The sequence below is a fragment of the Cupressus sempervirens genome, chromosome 10 (assembly GCF_028749045.1).
Source record: "Cupressus sempervirens isolate cs-2001-9-10 chromosome 10, ASM2874904v1, whole genome shotgun sequence".
Taxonomy (NCBI): domain Eukaryota; kingdom Viridiplantae; phylum Streptophyta; class Pinopsida; order Cupressales; family Cupressaceae; genus Cupressus; species Cupressus sempervirens.
The window spans coordinates 165,230,261-165,253,695 of NC_143127.1; the positions used below are offsets into that span (position 1 = coordinate 165,230,261).

The 23,435-nt window shown below is 36.4% G+C and overlaps 1 protein-coding gene across 2 annotated transcripts in view; it reads right to left on the minus strand.

Moving 5' to 3' along the window:
- Nucleotides 1–5,086: 5,086 nt before the first annotated feature.
- Nucleotides 5,087–23,435, minus strand: part of LOC149533118 (BTB/POZ domain-containing protein At4g08455-like) — a 72,657-nt gene continuing 54,308 nt past the window's right edge. For both annotated transcript variants that reach the window (XM_089805276.1, XM_089805275.1), the window contains exon 3: nucleotides 5,087–5,764. In XM_089805276.1, coding sequence (XP_089661402.1) covers nucleotides 5,285–5,764 — 480 coding nt within the window. In that variant the 3' untranslated portion in view covers nucleotides 5,087–5,284. The remainder of the gene's footprint in view (nucleotides 5,765–23,435) is intronic.

The window sequence follows — 23,435 nt, forward strand, 5'->3', positions numbered from 1 at the left end:
TTGTGTCCACCCACAAGAACTTGTGTGTAACTATGGTGGTATCTTGCAAGCCTTGAACTCCTATATTTAGGTGAGTTGATGGTTTGTTCATTTGGGAGTTGGGTTGGGAACTTGCATTGCCTTATGGCACTCATTGTATAATGAGAAGAGTATGTAGGGTAGAGGGGTAGAGTGGCCTTACACATGTGCCCTGGTCTAGAAGTGGTCAGCAAGGTAACATGAGGAGGTTCTAGAAAGTGCTAAATAATAAATAAACATGGAATAATAAAACTTAATATAAGTGATCTACACACATATGCAATCGTCGAGTGTCCCGAGGGAGCCAACACAAGGGTGTGGTGTTTGTATGGTAGTGAGCCTTATGTGCAAGATAGTTTGAGGGCAGTGTATGTACAGTCGCCAATCTTCAGCAAAAGTTGGTGCAAGGACACGGTATAATGTATCCCAAGGAAGCATACCATTATGTTAGTGAACAGTTTTTTCAAAAATATTAATCGATTCTTGACTGTACTCCCAAATTTAGGAATAATACAACACTAACAAATGAATTCCTTTGATAGTAAACACTTTGTATTTAACAGGTACAACTTCCTAACTTGAAAGATTTTGCAAATTGAATCTCATTTTAAAGAATAATTTTGTAATTACTTTTAACCTGAAAGTATAAGGCATAACACTCAGTTCATAACAATGAAAAGAATGTGCAAATTAAAGAGCAGCTCAAATTTCACAACAATGATTAGCCACATGACTGATTATTGAGATGATTATGAAACAAGAAAAAGAATGGATGAAGGCCTCTCTTTTATCTTAGATACAAGTTTAACACAATGCAAGAAATGAATTAGCTTCACACAACATTCATCCCCATACAGTAATGAATAATAAGCTTTAATAAACCATATGATTTAACAACCAAGATTCATATATAAAACCGTATGATCTCATATATTATCACATTGAATACAAAGTATCATAGATCAAAAAGATAATCAAAACCAAGTTTCAATATCCAAAGAGCTGACCCTCTCAAAAGCATTAAACCAAACATGTATAGTCGCATAGGACTTGAAAATCAATTTTAAAACTAACTTCGTAAGGAGTTACTATACAAAAGTTTTTACCGGAATTGCTGGAACAACTAATTGACAAAAGGAAATATTCTATTGGTCCATGGTCCCTAAGCCCTATCTAATTGCTAACTATGTTAGCAGAGTCTATGTTGTACTCCTGGCTTGTGGGTAGGCCTCCACTTGCTTCTTTCCACTGTTTATGAGCTACCATGAAATTAATCAACTCCTTTTGTTGAGGTACGCCTAGCTGCTCCATTGTTAACCTCCACATGGTCATTATCATGTGAACATGCTTCATCTTCCTCTCTTGGGCTTCCAAGTGATCTTTACATATGATCATCATGGAGTCCGCTTGAGCTATGGTTGTGAAGTCTTTCACTGAGAGTTTCTTAAGCTCTTTCATGATTTTTATCTTATCTTGAAAAGCATACACCACCTCGTTCAATTCCTTATTTGGCTAATCTTCATTCTCCATGATTTTGACATCAATACACTTGATGTCATTGCTCGGAATATGTGTAGGACATTCTAACTCTTTTAGAAGTTCGGAGCATTCCTGCAGACTCTGTTCAATTACCACATTCTACCACTCCAAGTATGCTCTGGACACAAATAGGAAATCGGCATCTATGTTGGCATTGGGCTTCTCAGCAAGAAATTTGTCTATCCCGTATGCTTGAACCTCACTAATATGGATGATGAACTCATCCCACTTTACCTTAGGTGTTCAGCTCTGATTCAAGCTTAGCCATGTATTTATGTTCTCTTGTTTTCATCTCAGTGAAGTTGGAGATATAATTGACAACATGAGAAGCCAATGAATCAACCTAGTCATTAAAAACCTAGGCTACTGACATGTCCCTTTACATCTGATCTAGAAACCTTTGATTTGCTTGAGAAGTGACATCAACTATAGAGGTGGCAATAGGACTCTACAATGTGAAAGTACTCCGCCATCAACTGCAAGGATTACTTCAAAATGCTTTTATCTTTCCAGTCCTTCCAAATTCTATTGTTGATCCTTGAATTTCTAGCCTAGAAGATCTTCATCTCTACATCTCTGGATGTGGGTCCAAAGTCAGAATTTCAACAGTGTAATCATGTGGCATTATATCATCACAATTCTTATCCTCTATGGACCTATATATGTCTGCAACACAATGCCCTATTTTCTAGTCAAATTCCAACATAGTTTCCACCTTGGGATTTTTTCTTTTAGGTGTTTTGCCTAGGCATTTACTTACCATGTCTCCCACTGGCACAATCACTGGAACTATGATCATTCTCTTGTTGACCAAAAAATCAAACCTATTGGGTGCAGAGCAACCACCCTTAGATGATGTAGTTTGAAAATCTAGAGGGTTTCCAACAGTCAACAAATTTGGGATGTTTTCCCATCAATCGCTTATTGATTGTTTTGATCCATGATCTTAATTGGGCTTTTAGTGGACTCCACTACAGGTTCACTTTCACTTTGCTCCTTGTCTAGATCAACAACAACTGCTTGTTTAGTCTTTTTCCTCTGGCTGTGTGAGTGAGTGAACCTAGGTGTGGGTTGAACTTGAACTGATCTCTTAACAGGAGGTTCAAATTATATTACCTGTAGGATGACATGTGAAAGTTTGATTAGTATGGGAAAAAGGAAAAGCTATATTAGAACTAGTAGAGCCTTTTTTAGGACTTTGCTCCATTGGTCCCAATTTCAATGTCTTCTTCTCAATGAGCCATTTCTCAATCCTATCAATAATAGGAAGGGTTCTAGCTTGCAAGTCATCCTGCTTCGGCTTAGCCAAGTCCAATTTAGGTATGGAGAGAGCTTCGACTTTTTTAGCAAATGATGGGTCAGCTACCTCCTCATTTTCATCTTCTTCAACACTATTGATGACATCTATTTGCATTTGAATTCTTGAATATGCTTCAAAGTAAAACTGGACCATCATCTCCTCCTCACTTCATAATCATCTTCACAATCTACCCAAAAATCTTCTATTTGTGGCACATGAGTGAAAGAGGGGTGCAGTTCAAATTGGGCTTGTGCAAAGCCTTTTCTATCAAACGTAGGTCGAGCAACATAGAACGTTAGGTTCATAATTTTCAGTTCAGCTTCTAGACTGAAAGCATCTTGGATGCTCTTACAGCAGTAGTGATTGGGTTCAATAGGGAAAGTAACGTTGGATCCTCTTCTTGCCTTGGGTTGTTTTAGGGAGTCCTAGTTCATTGTTGGGGTAAAGGTTCATTTCTAGTGTTGGGATAGTAAGCACTTCAACACATGCGGCTAACCGATTGATCATATATTCAAGTACCATTTTTTAAGAAGCCTCATTCTCACTCAAAACACATGGACAAAACATTAAGTTGGTATAAGTGAATGTGGATTGATGTTTATTCTTCTTGATAAAAATAGTAAATGAACTTGTATGGTTAACCACCTAGGAGTTGTACTTAAACTTTAAAAATGACTAACGATCGAATGGCAAGGTAGCGATTGGAATGAACCTTGCATGTTAACCGCATAGGTAGAAATTAAAATTTATGACCGTAGTTGAAGGCTTGGGAATCTTTCAAATGATGTGGATGTATTTTGCTTGCAGAGGTGGTATGCATGTTGTATGGACATGTTATACCTCTATCTTAAATAGTCTCTAATTGATCCCTACTTCCGAGGATTCCCAAGCAAGGCATTACAGAAAGAATGTTAGTGAAACCACAAACAATGAGGTCACAAGACAAGATTGTTTCAATCCCATAATTGTATAGTGGTTATAGACTCAAATTCAGATACAGTCAATCAACAATTAATTTCAACCAGTAGTAAGCATTTGATGTTGTAGATGATGACCAAGACCCTAATAATTGAAACATTTTGGTTATATATTATTCATTAGTTTTTTTATCATATTGCAAAATATTGATAGACTATAAATGTTTGCATCAAATTAAACAAGGTTTGTGAATGTAAGAAAGGGAAAGACCAAGAGAGCTCAATGGACAAATCATCTATGCAAAGGTCCATTGTGATTATTAAAAAAAAAAAAATCAGAATGTACATAAAAAAAGGATTGAAAAATCAACATGATGCCTTGTACACTTACAAAAAACTATAACAGGTGGCTAATTTCATTCCCCAAAATCTTGTATGAGAACAATGAAAACTAACCACTCTACATCATCACTTATCACCTAACTTCATGAGAAAGTTTTCTAAGATCCCCAAATCAGACTTTCCTTTATCTCCAACTCTCAAAAAAACATGTGTAAGCAAAATTCAACAAAGTTTATTGATATTGATGCTCTAAGTCTACTCGAAGCTATAATTGATCCATCCCCTCAGCCTTTATAATACAACATAGCTACGTTAATTTTAATGAAGTCTAACACAAAAATTGTAGTCATCAAGTATATGACAAGAAATTGTTCAAAATCCATTGCCAAAAGTTTATAATTTATAGTACATACCAAGGCACCATTGTGAATAGTTGGTTAAAAACCAATCAACAATGCATATTTTATAAAAGCAGAGTGAGAAGTACACATCTTGTGAAAAGAAAGGTACCTACATTATCATCATAGGTGTCTTTCGATTGGCAAAAATGGACAGTCCTAAAGATTTCTTCCAAGGCGCTATGATTCTCCCATGCATCACATCTACCAATGTGAGAAACTCATTGACAAAAGTCATCATTTTCTATGTGATAAGTATCAATCCAAATTAAAATTAGTAGTAATTATTGTGTCATGATTAGTGAATATACTAGTTGCACCTTAATCCCATGTACAGAGTTCCCTTTACATGCTTTCTGATACATTATCTATTGACAAGACACCCTTGCTACAAAATGCTCAATATTATGTGCATCATTATGCATGTATTTCTTTAGTTATTATACCTTTTTTTTTGGGAAAATTACCTTAGATATTTTGGTTTCCATTATTATAACTCCCCAAAACACGCAAACATGTAAAAACAGTTTACTAATTCATTAAGCATTAGATGTGATTTGCAACTCAAGAAGTGAAAAAAGATAATCTAACTTGCCTTCTCATCTAGTTATAGGATATTTCAACAACAAAAATTACATTTCCAAGAATGGCTAGATTCCTTCATTAAGCCAACTAAAATTTCATTATTCAAAGCATACCAGGTCTCAAAACTGCGTGACTGATATAGGGCAGATTTTACTACAAACATAAGGCAGTGGATGGGTAAAAGCTCAATATCTTACTTCTGCACTTGTGGAGTCCTTGACTGCAATGTTCTCTTGTTTAGAGAGATATAACTCATAGATCTCTACTACCAATCTCGGATCCTTGTCCACTAACTCATGGTACTCCTCTCTTGTAGTTAAGGTATGCATGTTCTCAATAATCAATGATAGTGCAGCCTCACGAAGATGCTTGGCATTATATTGATGGGCAAAGGCAAAGTTCATTATGGCATTGTCGTCGTTCACCTTGGAGGTTATGAATTTCTCACATATAGTTTTAAGGTGTTTCACCTGATATTTCTCTGCTAGCACTAGCAAGTCACAGGCCATGTGCTCATCTGGAAAAATTGAAACCTCAGCCGTATAAAGATAATGTACAAAAGAACGAAGGACTTCATAGTTAAAATCTGTAATCTTGATGATGCCACTCCTGCTCTCCTCCATTTCATTCTCCAGCATTGCTTTGAAAACAGGAGACTTGCTGATCTAATTGATCAGTCAAAATTGTAATGAGAATCAGGAAAAACTTTAACATGGACAAATCATCCATCTAAACAAAATTAAGACAAAAGCATGCATATAAACAATCTTAGATAAGATATGTTGAGTTGTAGCTAAAAGCATCATACACTACAATATTGATTTAAACATATGGCAGCATCACAGTTATTTGGATGTGTTAAATGATCAACATCAAAATATAAACATTTAAGAGGTCTGCAACACTATCAATCTGCTATCCAATGACATAGTACCAAGTTTTTAGTTAGTCAAACTTCCATTCAAATCAGTAAAATGTAGACATAATTGGGCCCAAGAATCAATCTACAAATACAATAAATTAATATTTCAAAAAGGCACAAGTTCTCAAAAAAACCACTAACCAAAATGTCTGCACACTAATTTCATCCATTATTTACAAGAATTAATTGAATATCTGTGGTGCAAAATTCTCCATAAAATCGTAGGATGGGATCCTTTTATAGCAATTTTCCAATGCAATTGTGCTCGATTTTGCTCTTGTATATTCCTAGTTCTCGTTTTGTACATCATTCCACTCTATCCTATTTTTTTAAAGCACATTTCAACTGTGACTTGTCAAAGCCATCTCGACCATTGATTTCAATCTGGTAGTGCCCTATTCAACACAAGAAAAAAGGTAAATTACTTTCACCGAGTTCCTTCTTTAACAGATACAATTCGTTTTGCATTTTTTCAATCTGCAATGAGCTTCACTTTTTATGGTGTCCCGAATATCTATAATCTGTATATATTGGAGTGATTCTGCATCTGATTCAACAGTTGCTAATCTACCAGCAACCGATCCTACAGTCAGTTTTCCCTTTTAGTGTACTGACATGTTATGAATCCTTCTTTTCATTTGCATATAATGTTCAGTCCTTTCTAGAAATTATAAAGAGATTGTAGAATTTACAGATCATTATCCAAGATGGAAAAATAAATGTTAGATGGATTGCTCTGTATTCTGCGGGCAATTTTAGGTTGTAACTTCTAATTTTAGTTTTAGTCATGGCTCAGAAAATGCTTTCCCCTGATCTGGATTTCTTCTTTGTTAACACTGGCATCTAGTAACTCACAAAAAACATACAGCAAGTATGTGAATCTTCCGTTACTCTAATTGCATCGCATTGACTTGTTGCTGGGATTAGCCTAAATATTTTATAGAATTCATCTCATATGTTTTGGTAAATAAAACTGAAAGTTTCTTCTAACATTGGGCAACCATAATGTAAATTGCATTGACACAATATAAGATATATTTAACCCCACTATTATAATTCAAGCAATTACAAACTTCAACTATTTTTAAAACAATGCATACTGTAAGCTTATATTTACAGCTCCATGACAATTCCTTAATGGGAACTTTCACCGGCAAATGATACATGTCACTGCAGCGAACATTTCCTGCACCCCTCTTTTATGTTGGTCAACTTTCCCTACCGGGTTGTCACGTGTCCTCTCACTTCCGGCTCCCGCTGACGAAGAGTGGTCTTAGCAGACACCCCCCCCCAACAACCAACTCACGGAGGACCCCGCAAAAGGAAAAGAGTGGTCCCCACTGACAGCACCCTGCTCACCACGTGTCCAACAAAGACCAGTCAGCCCTCAGTTCAACCTGGACCGTGCCTCATTTAAAATTCAAAATCTTCAAGCGATGTGTGCCCCCAAACAACGGCCATCTCCAGATTTAAAATTCAAAATCTTCAAGCGATGTGTGCCCCCAAACAATGGCCATCTCCAGAGTACATCTTCACGCCATAAATATTTGTGGCGTGTCAATGACAAAAGCATGATGATCTTCAAGTAGGGTCATATTAGCTCAGGAGTTGCAATCATCAAATATAGGAATGAAAATTGACTCTTCGATTGAAATGCAAAGGATGAACGGCTCGTCTCATAAGAGCTGACTACAGACAGTGACTTATCAGACAGCCTGCCCGCTCACCACGTGTCCAACAAAGACCTGTCAGCCCTCAGCTCAACCTGGACTACGCCTCATTTTAAGTTCAAAATCTTCAAGCGATGTGTGCCCCCAAACAACAGCCATCTCTACGGTACATCTTGATGCCACAAGTATTTGTGGCGCATCAACAACAAAAGCATGATGATTTTGAAGGAAGGGTCATATTCACTCGGGAGTCGCAGTCACCAAATATGGGAATGAAAATTGACTCCTGAGTGCAGAATGCAAAGGATGAACAGCTTGTCTCATTAGAGTCGACCACAAAAAGCGACTTATCAGAGCTGACATGATGGCAACATCATTCTCATGACTGAGGATCATTTTCAAGAAGATGACAAGACATTGACCTCTCTCGAGCTATATATTCTCACATCATTGTAAAGAAAAGGAGTTCCCCTCACCTATGAAAAGAGAAGAGACCAAGTCGGAGTAATGCAATCATTCTTACATCCATGTAATCCTATAGGCTTCTACTATGCCTTAAGCTGTAACTATGTCCCAAGAATTACGAATAATATTGATCGTACACTCGGCCCTTTGGTTTATTTCATGATTTGCTCCACTTTTTATAGCTTAAGAGCAAGCAAAACTTCTGTCTAGCTTCTAAAATGTTAGTTTTAGACAAATTTTACCTAAGCTTCTAAAATGTTAGTTTTAGACAAATTTTACCTATGTTGCTTCTGTCTCCGTGAAATAGGTATTGCATGCTTTACTTTATATTACTATAGCAGTCGTTTATGAGCATATGAATGTATTGGATGGTTGGTCCACATAGGTCTTGTGGCTTCCGCTCTGAAATCACTTGTGCATCAAAGTCTTGGACTGCATTTAAATCAGGTGAATCACCACTTGCAATTTCACGTTTTTTCCGATCTTTTCTCCATCCTGAGCACCAAGAGCCGACTTCTCTAGAGGTTGCACAAAGAGGTACGCAATCAAGACCCCACCACCACTGTTGCTTCCCATAGATCTATTACACCCTACCGAACGCAACTCCGGGCCGGAACACATTTTTGGCCATCAACAATTTGCTTTTTTGGCACACCTAATGGGACCACACATTCTGCTTCAAAATGCACCCGCTAATTCAAGCAACTAAGTGCATCATTGTGTGAATGTGTGCTACTTATATGAAGCCATAGCCATGAGTTTATCATACGGAAACCCATCCTTGTTCCCCCTTACCCAGAAACCCCTTTTGTGCAATTCTACCTTGAAACCCATTTTGGTAATAAACCATAGATGCAGTATTCCCTACATGCCTTCATATCCCCTCTGCCTATCTCTAATGGGATCAGTTAAGTCCATTCCATAATAGAGTTCCAAAGCCAAAATGCCAAGATCGATCGAACCCGAGCGTCATGTAGACCTCCAAAGTGTAACAGGTACTCATGGGGGCACCCTTATTAAAGCAAAATGGATGTCCTAGAAAGGAGATTCCAACAGGAGTTAGCTGCAAAGGTTGCCAAGAAGGAGCAAATGATAGAACTCATATCCTGGAGGATATAGGAACTAGAGAGCCAAATTCCATCTCCTGTCGAAGGTACTTGTTTAGCCACAAGAACCATCCTTCACCAGATGGGCTTCTCCTAACCAGGGTGAATTTCGAGGTTTCAGGAATGAAAAAGAGTGCAAAGGGGAAATGGATCCCATCCTATGGGGGAGTGCTAACAAAAAGGAAGCCTATTTTCCCCCATTAGCTAAGAGTCTTGAGATAGAGGAGCCATCGACACTCCCAAATAAATTTTTTCCGAAGGAGAAGCTTGTCTATGTTGCTCCAGAGACAACAAACTCGACAAGGTCTAATGATGACGAGTGATCCTGGGAAGAATTGGAGGAATTTTGTTTATCCTTGGACAAACAACCATCCACGCAAGACCTGGAAAATGGCAAGCTATCATAGCAACAAAAGAAACTCCTCAACACCCCCTTGTGCTGCCCTGAGCAAAGCAAAGCTAGCAAATGTAATAAACCCAATAGGTTATAACTTCGTCAAACACAAAGTCTTCTCTAATTCAATTGTTTGACATTTGGTCAAACACTTTGCAAGCAAGAGATATATTGCATATCTAAATTCTGATTGCTTTCTAAATGCCAAACTTTAATAAATATGCTTGCAAAGAACACGCCAAACATCTAACAATGAAGATGCAATTGTTATTGTATAATACTGATTACAAATAGGAAAATATGCATCTACATCAATAAGAAATTAGGGCAACAAATTCTGATAAAACTCTGATATAAATCAGATTACAACAGATTTTACAAACCCTACCAATGCCCTAAATATTTACTCTCAAACAATGCAAAATGTAGTAGATAAAAACCTGGAATTGCTCCCAAAATATGAATTCTCCTATAGCAAATCACTGTAGCAATTTATTGTAATGAATCACTACAGCAACGGCAATGTAGCAACGTCACTATAGCAGCGGTACTGTAGCAAAGTTATTGTAGCAGCATCACTGTAGCAATGGTACTGTAGCGCAAAGTTACTATAGCAGCAATACTGTAGCAGAGTTCTTGTAGCAATATCCAACTTATTCCTTCTCCACAAATCTGGCCCGAGGCCACAAATTCAGCACAATGAAATGACTGATTTGTCTTCTCCACTAGTTGCAACCCTTCGGAAGATATTTCACCACCTCAGTTATGCAAATCAATGGGAGTGTCCGTTCCCACCGATCAATGTAACAATTGCAGAAACCCTTGGCTCCACAAGCTATCCGGAAGAGTAGATGACAACACATTTGATGCTCAACAATGAAGCTGCCTTCCCTATTTATTCTTTTCCTCCAATAGATGGACCTCCTTCTAGAAGAAATAAAATAATATTTAATTCCTCCTTCTAGAAGATTCTTTTAATTTATTTATTTAACTTTAGTCACTTTTAATTAAATCAATTAAATATAAAGTCAAATTTTAATTTTTAATTTATTTTATGACTTTATAAGAAATTAATTTAATCGATTTCTCCTTATTTCCCCACTTAGCCTTCGGAGAATGTAAAGGCTAAGAACTCCACTGAGATGCTAAAAAGATGGGGGCATCACAGAAAACACAAGCCATCTATCAACTCACGGAGGGTTGAGTTGGTCAAGGACAAACCTATCAACAATGACCCTACCGCAACGGGCACCAACCAGAGGAAGCACTAATTTTGGCACTATCTAGGGGATGCCCCATACAACAACTAGCTTCACAACAATGTGATAGCACATCTTGTGGTCTGCTAACCCTGAAGTCTAAAGAAATGGTCAAGAAAACTCCAAGAGCATAGGGTGTTGAGGAGTTTACCCAAATTTTTGTGACAGACTATCCTTTATATGCCACCAGCCAAACATCTCCTGCAGAGAAGACCCTTCTTCCTCTTATCCACCTATGATAATTCTCAAAGCCTCCAAAGAAAAAGAAAAAGTTGGGTCGTGATGGAACCTCAATTTTCGTAAAATTTAGGAACTCCATTTATGATGTTGGAATCTTGACAAAGTATTATCATTGATGTTTAATAAGAATGTGTGAACAAGAACATTACTATATTATTATCAACCAAGCAAGAGTTGTAAAGAATCCCTGAATGGTGTGGCCTTATTCAAGATTACCAACAAACAATTAAATTATGAGTTTTTAAAATTGGCTAGAAAGAAATCATCTGCAGTTTGATGTACAGATAAGTACACTATGACAAAAAATCATATGATGGATAATGAATTGGGCGAGTGTAGGCATTGCTGCAATTTGTCATTTGTGTGCTTGTTTATAAACTCCATTCTACGAAATGATTATTGGCTCTCTTTACCTTTACATAAAGGGTGGCAACCTGCAGGGGTCAACAGATGAAGTTTTGAGCAGCAAATCTTTATCTCACAAAATTCTACAATGAACATTATATTTGAATATTATATTGTTCATGAAAAAGCTGTCCTTCATTTGGTTGAGACAGTAGGACGTGAGTAATTCATTGTTGTTGCCACACACATTTCAAATGTGTAGATTAAATGCCAGGGTTTCATCAACAATTAATCTGGAGCAGCGTTGAAAACTATGATAAGTATATGCACAGTAGGTCATAAAGGCACCAAAAGGCCTGTGAAGAATTCATGAAACAGAGCAGACAGTTAGATGCATCAGTAATCAATTCTCTGAGGTTTTTCATCAGATAGCAATAACGTATGTATCAATTAATACTGTTAAGCCTGGGCCTAGGTATATAAGAAAGGAGTTTTTCTGAAAGCATATACAGTTGACAGAGGAATTCGAGGTCAATTGCATGAGTCACTGAGATTGGGACATCAGACATTATGATTTCATTATACAAGCTACAGGCGTCTACCAGACTCAGCATCACCCTTATACATTTGTTTGTATCTTCGGTTGTGCATAGGAGTGAAATTAGTTTGAAGTGAGGGAGGCACTTTCTTATAATATCAGACTTTCGTGTATCATCAAAATGATGATTTTGAAGCAAATTAAGCAATCTTTATCTAGCAGGTTTTATATTGCTGTGTCTGGCAGGAAAGAGCATAAGTCTCCAGTGGTTCTCTAGCAGAAGCTAGGAGCAAATTCCATTTTGTATGGCCCAGCTTTTGAATTAAGAGACTATATTACTTTATGAATAAAAGCAAATGGCTATCAGCATCGAAATGCTTACATGGTAGAAAAGTTACACGGGATGGCTAGACTTTGGAATGGATATGTTTTGGCATGGAGTCGTAGTTGGGGCCTTTTTTGTTAATTCCGAAGACGACTTTGTAGAGAGAACACTGGCATTATCTCAAATGATTAAAGGGCCTTCTGGAAGAGCCGTTGGGAGTCAACACAGGATTATCGCATATTGATTAATATTTGATAGACTTATCTAACGCTTCTCTGTATTCGTTGCAGGTTTGATGCACCAGAGCGAAAGAGGAGAAGCCTGAGCATAGCGTCGTTTACACATACGGAGGAATGAATCGGAACAAACGTAGGAGATACCATAATGACCCTCAACAATATTTTTCAAACACCCGAAAGGAATAACCATGAAAGTCCAAAGTCGTCCCTTTTTGAATGGTTATCATTAATTTTGTTATATTAACAAATTTTTTAAAATCATCGGGTAGTTTTATTGATTAGGTGCCCAAGTGGTTGTGTTCTTTCACTCGCACCTTTTCATGGTTTTTAAGTGTAAGGTCAATTCATTCTTACAGAGACAATCTTTTTCCAACGACATTATTCATTATTCATATTTTAAATTTTTTTGCCTGCCTATGCACGGTGATATATTATATTATTTATTTGGTCGAGAAACGAGCAATTGAACAAAGCTTCTAGATTTTGGATTATCGAGTAGATTTATATGCGAGTCCAGGATTGAAAATTTGCAGTAAATTGATCATCCATGAAGAATGTCTACATATAATTTTTATTTCCCGGCAAAATCTGTAAGAAGAATTTATTTAATATATTTGCATTAGAATTTAACTCATTATTAAATGTGTCCTTTATAAATGTCTTTTATTTATTTTTTATAAATATTTTAATATTCAGGATAAGTGGACAGGATCATTATCGCATTTTAAATTCGATAAGCATAAATATTGTGAAATAGTTTATTTGTTTCCATATTTATGTCTAATTTGTCTCTGTAAGAGTTAAAGTGCATTTTAGACTTATTTAAAATTGCATTTAAATTATTGATCCTTCACGTCTGAATATTAAAATTATTTATAATTTGGATATATTGGATTTTATAAAGTTGTACGTTTCAGTTGATGATTTTTGACTCTATTGCCCATCTAATTAGGCACTGGTCTTTTGCTCTTAATTCATAATCCAAATGCTGGCAATTGTTTGAATTCTCGCCTTTGAGAAAATAGTATATTCATATAATGCATTACTCTGTATTTATACTTTATTTAAAACATTATCTCCATCATTTTCTTTTGTTCTCAGCTCATAAGTTTTCCTATATTTCTTGCCATTAGGAAAATATTTATTGTGTTTGTGCTCTGATTGATCTGTTTTAAGTGTCTTGGATCTAAGTGTTTTAGCCAAGATTAGGTGCACCAGCCTCGGTCTTGCAGAGCCGGAAGTGCAGGGGATTTAGATCACATTGATTGATCCCGTCAAGTTGGCCTTAACCAGTTGGATATCCCAGCATCAAGCAGGCAAGGCTCGTAGGATTCCAATCTGCGATTTTGGGAACCAACAGGTCGCAAGGGTGACTATTTCCCTAACCCACTTAATGATTTTTCTTAACAAAAATCAAAATTTTGTTAGTGTAAATAATTAGGTTTGCTTCCTATTCAAAATAGGAGCTACAGCACAAGAATGTTTCACATTTCTTTGTATAGTTTGAATTAGTCATTGAGAGTTTCGAGAGTCTTTCGATTTTGGGGTCATCCAAGCAATGATTTTTGTTGTGGCTAATCTCATTTTTTTCTTTTAGTGCACGTGGTCCAGGAGCCTTTGTGAGAGCCTAGGTGAAGGTCTTTCTCCGTTTTGTTTGCATTAACAAAATTCTCTATTATGCTTTTAATTTTCTTTTATATTTATAATACATTTAAAAGGTAAAATTAGAAGTGACAAGAAAGTAGCCATACACAATACATAGAAAAGTCTATATTTCGTATATAAATATATATATTCGAGTTATGTGTATGTGTCAATACAAAAATCAAAAAATTTGGCTTATTTTCTAGCAGATGTCGCAAACAGACAAGTAATGCTCACAGGGCATCATCACTTCCCACATGCTCCCCAGTAGGGCCTTCCCCGCTCTCCTCAGTAAGCGAAGGAAAGATCATGTCAAAAGAATACTCCTCACTATCCTTTAAGCACAAGAAAAATTCAGTGTCCTTGCTTTCCAAGGATGTCCCTTCAGACGGACTCTTAATCAAGGAATGACTTCCGCTAGTCTCAGATGGTTGGTTCCCACATTTGTTCAAAGAGCACACAGATGTGGAATTCTTTCACTACTTCCTACGTAAGTGGCGAGCTATAATCAAAGAATTTCTTTAGGAAGTCCACTCCATACCTAGCATAACAATGATGCACGTTCAGAGGTGAAAATTCAGCACAAAGGAAAAAAAGGGCACAACCGAACTAGTTTCCAAGTGAAACTAAAGGTCTATAGCATAAGGCAAGCCCACTCCCCTCTGCACAACTGGGAGCATGTCTTCCAAGCCCTTGGAAAGGTCCAAGCCAAACAAATATCTTGCTAAGTATATAATTGCATCATCAAATTCAATTTCACTATGAAGAAACCCCAAGCCAAGGACCCACTTCAGCGCCACAAGTACCAAACTGTTGCCTACATGCCCATGAGACCAGCAAGATAGTTGTCATCAATACAGCCCAAAAAAGGCTTCAAGCCTTTAGAGCTTGTCAAAAGAACAATAGTATCTATTGTTTCAAAGCCCTGTTAGCAAACTTTGCTTCACCTACAAGTTATGTGCTTTCCATAACCACATCATCCCTTTTATGGATGAAAGTGAAAGTTCTCATTAATTGGCTGCATTTAATGCTCTTAGTCAAGGTCTTGTCACCCCTCGCTAAGCGTACCCCTTCTTTGTTCCCAAGTATCGCCAATTTCTTATTTCAGTGGATTTTAGATCAATGCCTCACGGTGGAATGTGCCACTTCAGGTATGTTGTACCCTTGAGTTGCGCAAATAGTAAATGCATTTATTTCTCACTTTTACCAAAAGATTGTATTTGATCTTTGCATGTGCAATCTTAAGGCTTTTCGACATTTATTTTTAGTCTTTTCATAAAAAATAGCAGATCGCCAATTGGATTACACACCTTTCTAAAATATAATTGATTGTACTAAGAAAATTAATGTAACTTATACTACCTTGCTTCACGAAAAATCAAAGGCATCCTACTACCACTTTGGGAGCTAACCTAGAAGGATGACATCATAGTCTATGTACAATAAAACCTAAAATGCAAATATGTATGAAAATCTTCAAAGGGCCTTCAAGGACCTGAAATGAAATTAAATAAGTGTAATATCCAAGCCATGTCGTTAACTCCACAAGAGCCATTGACACTTGATGGTAATACAGCAATATTAACAACTTTCCAAAGCGATAACCTTATTGTGGCTATGAACACTCTTGAGCAACAAGGCTCTATCCAGTCGGTTGTGGGATTCCACCTCACATACGTAGTGAAGCATGGGAGTGCAAAACACACTTTCTTTTAGTATCGCGAGTGATTAACCCACTTACACCCACATATCCTTAGCAAAAGCTATCTTCGTAATTAGACTAAGGTAAGGTTGATAACCTACTGAAACAATTTCACACGAAAAATCAAATACAAACTTTCGCGACGAAGTGGAAATGGAAGCATCTTTTGGAATTTGAAGGGTAAATTATTTCCTAAACAGGAGGCAATAACCAAAGCAAGATCAATTAATCCTCTAAAACAATGTTCTGGCAACACTCTCAACTCAGTAGGGATTCACACTAGTGAATACCTTTTTTCCATCTTCACTTTCTTGCCCACATACTTGTACTTGTCCCAATCCCAAAAGTAATCTTCATGGACCTAACACTTCATTTGTTTTGCTTTGAAGAAATTTGATTGATTCTTTGCTTGTTTGAGCAAATTTTGGCCCCGATTTTCCTCGTGCTCTCCCAGCTTGAAGCAATTGTAGTCTTCTAATCAAACCAAAGATCTAGATTCTTTAATCCGACAAGCCCTAGTCTTTAATCCAACATGCCAAATTTCCCAAGAGTTGCCAACAGTTATAACCTTATATTTACACCTCCATGAAAGAGTCTTCTTGCCAAAAACAATATCTTCATGGGAATTTTCACCAGCGAATGATACGTGTTGCCGCAGAAAACATTTTTCGCGCCCCTCTTCTATGTTGCTCAATCGTCCCCATCAAGTTGCCAAGTGTCCTCCTTTCGGCTCCCACCAACGAAGCATGGTCTTAGCTGACCCTTTTAGACACATAACCAGCTCGTAGAAGGCCCCGCAATAGGAAAAGGGTACATGCAACACACTCGCTCGCCATGTGTCCAACAAAGACCAATCAATCCTTAGTTCAACCTGGACTGCAACTCATCAATTACCAAAAGCGCCTTATCAAAGCTGACAGGGTGGTAGCATCATTCACATGACTGAGGATCATTTTCAAGATCACAAGACTTATCCTCTCTCAAGCTATATATACTCACACCATTGTGAAGAAAAGGGGTTCCCCCATCTCTGGAAAGAGAGAATGAGACCAAGTTGGAGCAATGCAATCATTCTTACAGCAATGTAATCATGTACACTTGGTCCTTTGATTTATTCCAAGATTAGCTCCACTTTTTATAGTTTATGAGCAAACAAAAATTTGGTCTAGCTTCTAAAATGTCAGACAAATTATGCTTGTGTTGCTTCTATGTTCATGAAACAGACATTGCATGCTTTACTTTATGTTACTATAGTAGGCACCTATAAGCGAATGGATGTATCAAATAGTTGGTTCACATAGGTCTTGTGGTTTCCACTTTGAAATCAACTATGATTCAAAGTCTTGGAATGTCTTTAAATTGGGTGAATCGCCTCTTGCAATTTTATCTTTTTTCCAAACTTTTCTCCATCCCAAGCACAAGGAGCCGACTTCTAAAGTCCCGAAGGTTGCACAGTGGTACACAATCAATTCCCCACCACCATTGCTACTTCCCATTGATCTATTACCCACTGTCGAAGGCAACTTTAGGTTGATATGTGTTTCTAACTGTCAACACATACATAGAATAGAGATAAGGAGCTTGCAGGACCTATATAGTTGTCATAGACATTCAAAAATTTACAATATATTAATCGGTAACCGTTAGTAGATAAAATAGTGCGAGTTACTAAGCTTGCCAAGGTCGTCTATGTATGTTTGGCTAACTAGACTTGTATAAAGCTCTATTTTACCAATCAACACATATAACCATACTTGTTACATCCCTATTTTGCTATGCTATTTTACTTTGCTATATGAAGTTTGAACAATGGTTTTCTAATGATATGCTTACAATATGTTGGAAATGCAACAATGATGAAATTAACAAAAAGAAGACAAGTTCAGTGATGTTATGTTACATTATTTTGAAAATGATGATTCTGGCATTGGCAAGATGAACAAGGACTCAAGAATTACATATGTTTTGTTATGCAAACATGCACTTTATGATTTGATACATGTTCATGTATATGTTTGATCTTCATAAGATATCGATTGACTACATTCTTCTGTCAATGGATGCAAGTGTCTTTTGGGCTCTGAGAAGCGAGGGGAAGTATCATCAAAAAGGAGGTGTGACATCTAAAAAGGGAGTCAAACTGCTATCTGATGCAGAGCCTCACCTTGGAAAACTCAGGAGGAAATTAATCACTCAACTGAGTTGCTTCAAGGGGCACATGCACCTTCCAGGATCAAACTAAAACCAAACTCAACACTTGACTAACTGGTTCTCTGCATACATATTTAAAATGAGAACTTGTGACATGAACTTCATGGATGATTAAAAACTCCTGCAGACTGTTAACAAACTGATTTTTTCAATACTCGGTGAAAACTGACATGCGACATGAACTTTCCTAACCTCCTGTCGCAACATTTTTTTGCACCAAACTTAATGAAATCCGACCCGAATCTTTTGCAATATATTTGAAATACATATTTAGGAAAATAAAACCTAAAATCAACCCGACCACAGGTGGGCCAGCAATTAGCATTTACTAATCTTTAAATTTACACCATCTTTTCATGCGTGGATTTTAAAACTTGAGCACAAATCAAACCAACCACCAACCAAGCAATATTCAGACACTTACATATTCTACACATTCCATACATAAAACATTATTTTCTCCTTATTACATATCAATTATGTGATCTTCCACATACCAATGGATATATCAAATATTCAATCGACTCACATAAACAATCCCGTGCGACTGCATGTATTTGTGACAAGGATAACAGAAAATAACAAAAAGAAAACAAACATTATGTACATACTCTTCCACGATCTCATAAAATAGACCGTGGAGAGTTTAAAAGACTCCCATTGATTTTCACGACTCTCAAAATGGTAGAACTTTACATACAAGTGAATCTGAAAATCGTATTTCTCAAAACCAATTTCAAAACAGCAAATTAAAATTTGATTTCAAAACTCAATGGATACGTTGCTGTTCTAAAACAAAAGCATTGATATGTTCTTGGAGTTCAGAATATCGATTTAGGAATGAAAACCAAAAAAAATTGCACATTCAAAACCATACACTCAAAAAAATCAGAAAAACTCCAAACTTTCTATTTTTCCTTCCACTCAATCCGATCCCTTTTACATTCCAAAAAATCTGCCTTTGGAACTACTTTCCCATCTCTTCTATTGGGAATCTGAAACGTCCATAATAAAACAAAAAACTGAAACCCATTTTTGGATCATGAAGGTTTAGTTAATCATCAAAATCTGCCACTAACTCTTCCAGCTGTTGGAAATTTGCTGTTGTTATCAATTTTAGTTGGCTTAATTAGTAAACAGGTATAAAATACTTAAATAAAAAACTAACTCTACATAAAACTGAAACTTCGTCCTAAGTGGCTATAATTAGAGAGCTTATATGATTGCTATTCCATTTATGCCACAACATCATAGGACATTATTGCAAACATTAAAATTTAAACACACTTTAAAACATAACATTTAATTTTCTGCAAAACTTCCTGTAGCAGAAACTGTCTGCCACTGCAACATATTTCTGCATAGCTTCTTGTCGCCACTAGACTTCCTGTCACAGATGTGCCCCTGCACCACTATCTAAACCACTATAATCCTATTTTACCCGGGGACGCATCCTAAACCTAAAAACCCTGTCCTAAAAGTTTTGCAGACTTGGGGACAACTAGGGGATGTCCCCACCCTGTCCCCCTTTTCTGAAAATTCCCAGGAAACGTCCCAGAAACTTGGGGACTTTGGGAAATTTTTTTGGGGATGTTTGTACATCCCAGGGACAGTTGATGACACGATGGACAGGCATCCCCAATTTGATAGACAACATCAGCACCTATAGAATATTTACTTTTTAAATTTTAAAGTGGGCCCCTCCCTCCAAGTTCACCCTAAGATGCTTATTACGGTTTGGTAGTTAATTCCTACTATTTGGGGCACTTTGATTAGTATTTGACAACATTACATGAAGAATCATGGAATTAATATTGTTGTTACAGTCACACTACACATGCAGAATTATATCGCAGACTGTTTGCAAGGTGTTGGGAAAGTCTGAAAAGTGCATAACAGACCTAGAACATGCATCCTTATGTCATTATCTAGCAATACATTAGTGCTTGGTTGGTCTTGGGTTGATTTGGGTCCTTTGTGGAAGATATGGTGAATATTAGAAGTTGCATTGAGATACCATCTTACTATAACAAACCTATATCATGATCAGAATTGTATAGAGGACCTTTTTCTATAAATATCAGTCCACTTACAATGAATTGGAAGTGTAGCATCAGAATTAAATGATAGTAGTGTGTTTCAATTTGGAAAGTGGGTTACTGTTCTTGTTTCTATTGAAAATGAATTTTGAAATATGTTCTTGGTTATATTTCAAATTTTTATGTTATTATTTTAATATTACAGGACATGCACAATAATTCCAAATTATGAATGCATAATAGCATGTTGAGCATTGAGTTTGATTATTGAAATGTTGTATGCTAAGGTTCTATGATGTTTAAATGGTATGGTTTATCCATGTCTTCATATGAATGTAATGTATATATGTTATTTTCCCAATATATTTTATATTTTCCCTTTATTTGTATCGTTGTCCCCTTTGTCGTCCCTTGCTGTCCCCAAACTTGGCAAAACAATTGTCGTCCCCAACAACCACACAAATAAGAAAATGAAGAGCCATGAGCTTAGAAATAGGTCCACACGAGATCCACGGAAACTCGTCCCCACGCCCCCTACCGTCCCTATCTTAGAAACTTGGGGGAATACTACTATAATCTCTAGGTAAGTGCCATGTTGAAGGTTTTTAGCCTAATTTTCTAGAATCCCTAAGTGCCATGTATAGCGTTTTGGCCTAGTTTTGTGAGCCAGGGACTAGGTTCTGAATATGTCTACCCTAGAAGATCAGTTGAACTGTTACGGTTTCATGTTTCTTTCAACAAATCTTTAAGGTTGGTATAAGTTTTTATTCAATTAAGTTTTAAACAAGGTATTGAACATATGATTTGAGGTCACATCATTTGAAGTTAAGTCGATCTCCTATTCAAATTAATTTGGCAATTCAATGCATACAACATTGTGTACTTATGTGAATTACGAAGTATGTATCTATATCTATGCCTAAACACACACAGACATGTATGTACGTATATGTTGATCCATGCATAATATAGTCAAGTTAGTACATGTGTACATATATACATATGTACACAAATATACATGTGTATAAAAGAATTCACATAAACTCAGTTCTATATGTATTTAATCTTTCTATTTTTAACTTGAGTTATCATGAACCCATTTTTTCAACATGTAAATAACAGCTTAGAGAAACCGAACTATTAAGTTGTTGAAATACATATGAACTTCATCAACCTTAATTGGTCAAGCCATCAACTTCTATTAAACCATTGCAAGAAGGATTAGTTTTTAATTCATGAGTATGACAGCTTTCAATAAAACATTAAGCTGGTCTAAGCATTGAACCAAAATGAAAATGAGATAGCTGCCAAACAAAATTTCATTTGGGGATAATTGATTGTGAAATGTAATCGAGATGCATGGAAATGAAGAGGAATTTAACAGATGAAACATAGAAAACTAAAATAAGTGTCATTCTTGGATTTTTATTGAAGAGAAGAAGAAACAAAGCAAGGAGCAGAGTAAGAGGGAGCTCATCGCTACTATCGAACTCCATGAATTGCAGTGTTAACTAATAATAGGCATGACTTACCCCTTTTATAACGCTTCTTCTTCAGAAATTGTAAACTTTGTTTGAATAGTGACTGTAATTCCTAAAATCTTTGAAAGAAATGCTTGTCAGTTCTTTATCGATAGGCATAGCTATGCTTTTGTCTTCTGGTTCTTTCTCTTTCATAGTTTCTTGAAAATTTATATAGAACCAAACTCTCCTTTGACGCATATATGGAAGCAGAATATCATGAAACAGCTCGATATAAAGAGCACAGTATGTTCCTACTCATTGTGTTAAGAATGCTATGATTACTAAAGCTCAATAGTTAAGAGCTCAAAAATGAAATTACAACCTTTGCCAAACTCTAGAATGTCTATTCAATCAGAAAAGACAGATTCTTGAGGCTCCTTACTGATATCTTACGCAGTCTCTGTTATTTTTTTAATATTCAGAAATAGCAAGGGTTCTTGCTAGAAATAGCCAGAGAACAAATTCAACCGATTCATGCCAAGAACCTAGTGTTATTGTGTAGAATATTAAACACAAATGCAATCAAATTCATATTCTACATGGAATACATGAATTTCAAAGATTACTGTCACACTTGCTTCCTGTTAACTGATGTATTACTGATGTTATGTACAGACTCCATAAAAAACAAATTCAATTCCAGACTAACATATTTCACCCGGTGTGGGTAAGTCTAAGCTGATTTCAGATTGCAGATGGTTTGTAATACATAAAGTTAAGACGTAAACATGACCTCATAAGAGCAGTGATGGCTTGGAATGAAAGAATATATATATTAGATGTTTTTCATAAGGATGCAATATGATCAAATAATCTTGCTATCAAAGTTTTAAAGTTAGAAGCCAAATCAATATTTTATACTAATTACTTCCTGGCTAAACCTTTTTCATATCCTATTTAAATGCTTTACGTTTAATGAGATATGGAAAACAAATTTCATGAAGAGGAAGGGATCCTATTTAAATATTTATATAAACAATATAACCATCAATGTCAATTTACTCTTACATCCTAGGAAGGAAGAAAATTCTTAGAAACATGAAGCTCATTAAGTTATGAGAACACCACTGTGCTATGAATGCACGTGATTAGATTATCACTAGTTTAGAGTAGTGAACTATGACTACAAGTAAGATGTGTCTGTTCAAAAGAAACATGGCCAAGATGGCGCATTACTTAGCAAGCATCTGTCAGTTCATATGGACCCGTTTACACCTGTTAGTCAGAATGGTCATACTACGTAGGAGTTACCATAGTGTGTGACCAAATACAGTTTTCTTTATTGCAACAATGTCTCCTCCATACAACCAATCCTTCAATCTGTCTTGGGACTTCATTTCCATCACCATATGACAAATCCCAATAGTTCCTGCAACCACAAAGTGGTTTGGATCAATTTCTCAACAAAACTTGCAAATTTGCAAAAAGTTGCTAATTTGCAACTTGACAACTTTTGACATCTTTCTCAAAAAAGCTATCAAGATCAAAATGTTGATCAAGAATTGATTCTAGGGTGCTAAAACATGTTTAAAACCTTATTAAGGTCTCCTAACACCTATTCTCCTATTCCTAGGATGAAAATGCATGAAAATGCCCTTTTTAACCAAGGTGGATGACAAGGTTTATATTTGCACCTTGTGTCACTTGGTCTCACAAATTGGGCTTATTACATAAATGAAAAGGAGAGTTTGAGATGTCCTATTCCTTGGATGGC